Source organism: Falco rusticolus, chromosome Z (genome assembly GCF_015220075.1).
Source record: "Falco rusticolus isolate bFalRus1 chromosome Z, bFalRus1.pri, whole genome shotgun sequence".
Classification (NCBI taxonomy): domain Eukaryota; kingdom Metazoa; phylum Chordata; class Aves; order Falconiformes; family Falconidae; genus Falco; species Falco rusticolus.
Window position 1 is genome coordinate 73,285,848 of NC_051210.1, and position 6,852 is coordinate 73,292,699.

At 56.5% G+C, this 6,852-nt stretch overlaps 1 protein-coding gene across 1 annotated transcript in view; it reads right to left on the reverse strand.

Moving 5' to 3' along the window:
- Nucleotides 1–4,780: 4,780 nt before the first annotated feature.
- Nucleotides 4,781–6,852, reverse strand: part of LOC119140996 (B-cell differentiation antigen CD72-like) — a 5,194-nt gene continuing 3,122 nt past the window's right edge. The window contains exons 3-6 of the mRNA XM_037372652.1: nucleotides 5,872–6,186; nucleotides 5,593–5,741; nucleotides 5,260–5,360; nucleotides 4,781–4,928 (exon numbers count right to left, since the gene is read on the reverse strand). Coding sequence (XP_037228549.1) covers nucleotides 4,781–4,928; nucleotides 5,260–5,360; nucleotides 5,593–5,741; nucleotides 5,872–6,186 — 713 coding nt within the window. The remainder of the gene's footprint in view (nucleotides 4,929–5,259; nucleotides 5,361–5,592; nucleotides 5,742–5,871; nucleotides 6,187–6,852) is intronic.

Below are 6,852 nucleotides of genomic sequence, written 5' to 3' on the forward strand. Positions count from 1 at the left end.
GCTGCTCAGCAGTAGCCCAAACACCGGTGTGTTGTCACCACCTTTCTCACTACCAACACAAGCACAGCACTATGAGGGCTGCTGGGGGGCTCAGCCAGACTCAGTACAATCTCCACCCCTTATTCCATACCATTTGTGTCATGCTTAGGTCTCACATAACTTAGTACATATATGTATGTATCTTTTAATCATTCCATTGTATTTAATTCTCATTACTGCAACTCCTTACCAACAGTTACAACTTAAACTACATACCTAAACTATCTTTATACCCAACATACAGATTTATACATTCTCACTACTATCCCTTGTCCTTTAACAGATAGATATTACCCTTCTGTTCCATGATCTTCCCCTACTCCTTCAGGTGTGCACAAGAGGCTATGGCTTGAGCCCCATCTGTCAAGGTGGGCACTCAGGACAGCAGAAGCAGTATGTTTGATTGCTGGGCACCAGTACCAGCTTGGTTTGGGTCATTATTGCACTCGTCTGGTTCCTTGTGAATCTCAGTCTTTGTTGGTTCAGGTCATTCCTGCTACATTACTTCCTATAACATGCAGCTCACACCACAGATTATTTCCCCTCCCCCCCCCCCAAGGTTAAATCTCCTTGAAGCACACAACAGGTCTGCCAATCCTTCCTCATTACCCACCAAGCACACCCAGGTCCTTGAGTGAAGACAATCCCATAAATGGGTTTGCCTTTTCCCATGGGAGAAGCAGCTCACACGACCTTCCCCAGCCACTTCCCTGTGTGCACTACGGGGACCTTATCACCTCCCATGGTATGTAGGGGTTTTGCCTGGGCAGGACAGTTAGCAAATCCTCTGGTGCTAATCAGCCAAGCGGCTTCTGCTAAATTTATATCCCAGTGCTTCCATGCTGCATTGTCCAATGCTCTCAGCATAGTCTTCAGCAGTCCATTACATCTCTCAGACTTTCCAGAGGCTTGTGGGTGACAGGGAAGTGACACACCTGCTCAATGCCATGTTTCTTTGACCATGAGTTTATATGGTTATTTTGTAAATGAGTCCCATTATCTGTTACAACTTTTTCTGGGCTACCATGTTGCCACAAAATTTGTCTTTCAGGGCCTAAGATGGTGTTTCAGGCAGTGGCATGGTTACAGGGCATGTTTGTAGTGACCCAGTAGTTGCTTCCACCATGGTGACTATGCAGTGGTTGCCTTGGTGTGTCCGTGGCAGTACCCTATCCTAAGGCAGCCTGTGCCAAGGATGCAAGGGCCCTCTGGGCCGGTCACAGCGGAGCGCTTTTCCCTCTTGTCCCCTGTCATGCTCTCCTCAGCCTCCAATGAAGGCAATACTTGGCACCCCCGTCACTCTAGAGATCCAGATGGGTTTTGTGCACCAGCATACACTGCGCACCAGTGGCTACCAAAGCCTTATACTTCTGTGGCTCTGATGTGCCAGGCCATCGAATCCACATGGCCCAGTATACCCGGTCACCCCTTTCCTCCACCTGCCTGAAGGCAGGGACCCTCCATTCCTGTTCCTGCTCAGAGTACTCACTGTCTGACCCTTGCAGTGCCGGACCAGAAGTCCCCTCACCAGGATCAGGAGAGCTGACCTCAGTTCTTCTGTGTCTGGCAGACCGTTGATTGCCTTCTTGTGTCTCTGCAGCCACTGTGCCGACAGCTCTCGTGGGTGACCCCTTCTTAACAGCCGTCTTCCCTCTCGGTTCATTAACACAGGCTTCCTGCTTAAAGGTGGGTTCACCATCCCACCTCCTCATGTCCTCTCCTGCTCACGCAGGCAGAACCACAGTGCACCGTGCGGCACGTGCCTGGGGCTCCCTTTCCCTCTGGTTGGGGCAGCAGAGCACGCGTTTCTTGGGGCGCCCCTGACAGCCAAGGGCTGGCCTGTAGGGATGAGGGAGCGCAGAGATGTTCTTCCAAGTTTTGGAGCCAAGAAGACAGTTTCTCCACAGCTGGTGTACCCATATCCAGGCAATACATCGCTGCCAAGCTGTTAGAATGTGATATCGGGGCACTTTGAATCACCTTCCTCACATGGCCCGTGTGCACAGGACATCCTCTGGATCTTTGGAGACCTCCTCATCGTCTAGATCGTTGTAGATGGCTGCTAGTACTGCTAGTTCCCTCAGGTACTGGATGCCTTCATGTGCAGTAGTCCACTTTCCTGGGGAGTTCGTGAGAGCTTCCTTGAATGGATCTCTCGCCCTCACACCTGAAAGGAGCTGTCTCCAGAGACTGCAGATTGCTGCCTCTTTTCCAATGCTTCTCCCGGATCCTCAGGTTCTAGCAAGGGATCCCAGCTGTTGGGCTTCTTTGCCTCACAGTTGCTGATCATTGGCCCCATTAGCCCAGCACCGGAGCCTTAGCCCAGCCCCCTGCCCGTCTCTGGACACGCTGCAGCCCCTCTGCGTCCCCCTGGCAGTGAGGGGCCCAACCTGAACACAGGAGTCGAGGGGCGGCCTCGCCAGTGCCCAGTGCAGGGGGACAGCACTGCCCTGGCCCTGCTGGCCACGCTGTTCCCGGCACCAGCCAGGATGCTGCTGGCCTCCTTGGCCACCTGGGCACACGGGGGGCTCATGCCCAGCCGGCTGCCGACCAGCCCCCCCAGGCCCTTTCCCCCCAGGCAGTTCCCAGCCCCCTGCCCCCAGCCCGCAGCGCTGCGGGGGCTGGTGTGACCCACGGGCAGGACCCGGCACTGAGCCTGGTTGACCCTCACACAACTGGCCTGGGCCCATCGCTCCAGCCTGCCCAGACCCCCCTGCAGAGCCTCCTGCCCTCCCGCAGATCAACGCTCCCCCCAGCTGGGGGTCACCTGTGAACTTGGTGAGGGTGTGCTAGATCCCCTCGTCCAGATCACTGATAAAGATACGGAACAGGACTGGCCCCAGCACCGAGCCCTGGGGAACACCACCTGTGACCGGCCACCAGCTGGATGTAACTCCATTCCCCACCACTCTCTGGGCTCAGCCACCCAGCCAGCTGGTTACCCAGCACAGAGTGCATCCATCAGGTGCAAAGCCCCTGGCTATGGGAAGTGATGCCCATCCTAGGAATCTGCCTAAATCTTTCCACACACATTGCCACCCCGGGACCGCCGTCTCAGGGCACATTTCTGTATTGCCTCACACAGAAGTTGTCTCCTCTTACACCGGGGTGAGACCAAAGTCCACAAAACCCATAATATGCCAACAGTATTTAGTAACAGTATTGAACAGCTCACATAAGGGTGAGCCAGGACCTCAGGACCCCGCATAACAAAACCATCCACATCAGTCCTGGGCACGGAGAGGCAGGTGTATTCCCTCATCTTCTCCACAAGATAGCTACCCTAGGACAGCAAAGGCATCAATGCCAGGGCAAAGCACATTGTCATTGTTTGTGCTAGCTCAGCCCCAAGTTCCTTCACCCCCCCCACAAAATCACTCCCACAGCGCAGAAAGGCCATCTATGTCAGGGCAAAGCACACAGCCGTTGTTTCCCTTAACTTGTTCCCAAACTTCGCAAAATAGAGATAAGCCGTCCACCTAGCAGACTCCGTGACCCACACAGGAGCTTGCACTTGATCCACTTGATAACTACCACAGCTATGGCTTACTTTGTATACAACTGCCGCTGTCTCAAGCTTGACATTGGGTGCCAGAAAGGACCTTGGCTGGATGCCATCTGCCCACCAAGCAGCTCTATCTCTACCCTGCTCAGCAGAAAATAAGAAAATAATATGAAGAAACCTTGTGGGTCAAGATAAAGGCAGTTTAATGAAAGCAAAAGCAAAAGTCACGCACATGGAAGCAAAGCAAAACAAAAGATTTTCTTTTTTAATTCCCATCGGCAGGCGAAGTTCAGCCACTCTCCGGAAAGCTGGGCTTCAGTACGTGTAGCAGTCGCTCTAGACAGCAATACTGTAAGTAACAAATTCCCCTCCTTCCTCCTCCTTTCTCTGGCTTTTATATCTGAGCAGATTTCATATGGTATGGAATATCCCTTCGGTCAGTTTGGGCCAGCTGTCCTGGCCATGTCCCCTCCCCAGATCCTGCCCACCCCCAGCCTACTGGTGAGGGGGGAATGTTGGAGGGACAGCCCAGATGCTGTGTGAGTGCTGCTCAGCAGTAGCTGAAACACCGGTGTGTTATCACCGCCTTTCTTGCTATCAGCACAAAGCACAGCACTATGAGGGCTGCTGGGGGGCTCAGCCAGACCCAACACAGCACCCCCTGGTCAGGGTTCCCCAGTGCTCCCCCATCTCCCACTCGGTTTCAGGGCTTTCCAGAAGTTTTGCGTCTGGTGGCACCACTCTTGCACCCTTCCCAGGTTGGGGCCAGCCCAAAGCCCTGGGCAGATTATGGAGGCAGGAGAAATGGCAGGATGGGAGCTGTCAGTGCTGTGGGAAGGGACAGGTTGGGGATGCCAATGGCACTGTTACCCCCCAGCCCTGAAAAGATGCAGATGGCACATTCTGCAGCAGTGCTAGTGCAGCACCATCAGCCCTGGGGGGGCACAGCTGGGGGGGGCTGGACTCCACACTGGGGTTTTGGGTCACTGTGAGCTGTACTGGCTAATGCAGGCACACAGGGATACGCAGAAGGCTGGTGCAAGGTGATATAAGTGTATGCATGAGTGTGAAAGAGGGGAGTAAAATCTGCTTTCCGTGAGCCTTGCTTTATAATACAGACACTGTCCCCCAGTGCTTTGTTGTGGTTGAGACATCGTGTGCACAGCGGAGAGGGTCTTGGGGTGTACCCCCAGCTCCTGCCCCTGAGTCCTGTGACAGAGGTGGGTGGCAGCACAGTCAGTCCTTGTCCAGGAAAGAAAGGGAGGTCTTGGATGGGCTGCTCAGCATCGGGGGCTGCTCGCAGATCCACTGGTACTTTCTCACACATTTTGAACTTTCTATATTCCCGTTAGCTGACATGCCACACTCTGCAGAATGGTTGGGCCTAGGAGACAGAGCATGTTTCAGAGGGGCAGTGACAGCACCCACACTGTGGACATCCCTTCTCACAGGCCCCACTGCTGCTGTGGCAGGTGGGACACCTGGCACTAGGACAAGTCCGAGGAAGGGCCACATTCCTCCCCCCAGCCTCCTGCTCTGCCAGTTGGAGATCTGGCAGTGAACCCTGCAGCTGGGCTCTGCCCAGGACCCCTTCCTCAGGATGCTGATCATTTGAGCATCACTCCCTTGGCCAGGGGGGACTCACAGGATGGAAACAGCATGTCCTTGGCATGGCTAAAGGGCTGGTGCTTTGTGTCAAGGACCACTGCACTTACGGGTAGAACTGCTTGCTGTCCTGCCATACAACAGTCCTCTTAGAGTCAGAAGAAAATTGTGCTCCAATCCAGTACGCTTCATCACTCATCACCAAAAATTGCTGGGGACAAGAGAAGCTGTCAAGCACCTGCCCCATGGCCAGTGCCCACCTGGTTCCCAGGAGCCACGGGGCTACCATGCTCCTCCCCGCAGGCTGCTGGGACGGGCACCCAGGGCTTGCGCTGCCACCTCAGCATGTCCACAGCTGCCATGCCACTGGCGCCACGGGGTTCTGCCCAGCCCCACCATTGCCCACAGCCCCCTGGGGTGCTGCAGCCCCCCCGGCTCTGTACCGGCAGTGTCCAGGTTGGCCAGTTGCCTTGGACCAGCAGCTGAGCGGATTTCATTCTGCAGTCATGACGGCTTTCCCACCACGTCTTCCTGCTCATCGAGATGAAGAGGCACTTGCCCCTGTAGAGCACCCAGCCTGAGGGGCAGCAATCTGGGGGCAGGGGCACAGCTCAGGCACTCGCCCTCCCACGGGTGCTCAGGAGGCCAGCCTGGCTGTGACCAGCCCCCACATCCCCCCGGCAGCATCACTGCCTGTCCCCCCAACCCCACCATGGCCCTACCTGTATTCACGCAGGCACGCAGGCTGCTCACAGTACTCTTGCTGGCCCTGAGCTCCCCCTGCACCTCCTGCATCTCCTCCTGCAGCACAGCCAGCTCCTGCCTGGTGTGCCCCAGCTTGACGTTCAGGTTGCCCAGCTCCTGCCGGCTGCTGTTGCCCTCCCGCCACGCTCGCTGCAGCTCTGCCATGGCCCACGCCAGCTCCAGCCGCATCTGCTCCAGGCTCTGCTCCCGTGCCCTCACCTCCTGCGAGAGGCGGCCCCGCTCAGCCGCATGCTCCCGGGAGGCGTCCTGCAGGCTGTGGGTGACCTGCCAGTCTGGGGACAGCGGGGGTGAGCTGGGGCACAGCGATGGGACAGCCCGGGCAGGGCCACGTGGGCTGACCCTGCTCAAGGCATGGCCCTTGCAAGGGAGAGTGGGATAAGAGTGTTCAGCCTGTGGGCAGAGACTGTCCTGGGGGTGCCAGTGGGATGGGAAAGGTAGTCCCAGCGGTGGCAACAGGAAGGGAGGAAATGTGAGGCAGTGGGAAGCAGTGGGAGGCAGTGGGAAGCAGTGGGAGGCAGTGGGAAGCAATGGGAGGCAGTGGGAAGCAATGGGAAGCAGTGGGGGGCAATGGGACACAGTGGGAAGCAGTGGGAGGCAGTGGGAGGCCGTGGGAAGCAATGGGAAGCACTGTGAGGCAGTGGGAAGCAGTGGGAAGCAGTGGGAAGCAGTGGGTAGTAGTAGGAAGCAGTGGGAGGCAGTGGGATGCAGTGGGAAGCAGTGGGATGCAGTGAGAGGAAGTGGGAGGCAGTGGGTGGCAGTGGAAAGCAGTGGGAAGCAGTGGGAAGCAGTGGGAGGAAGTGGGAAGCAGTTGGAGGCAGCGGAAAGCAGTGGGAAGCAGTGGGGGGCAGTGGGAAGCAGTGGGAGGCAATGGGAAGCACTGGGGGGCAGTGGGTAGCAGTGGGAGGCACTGGGAACTAGCGGAAGGACATGGGAAGCAG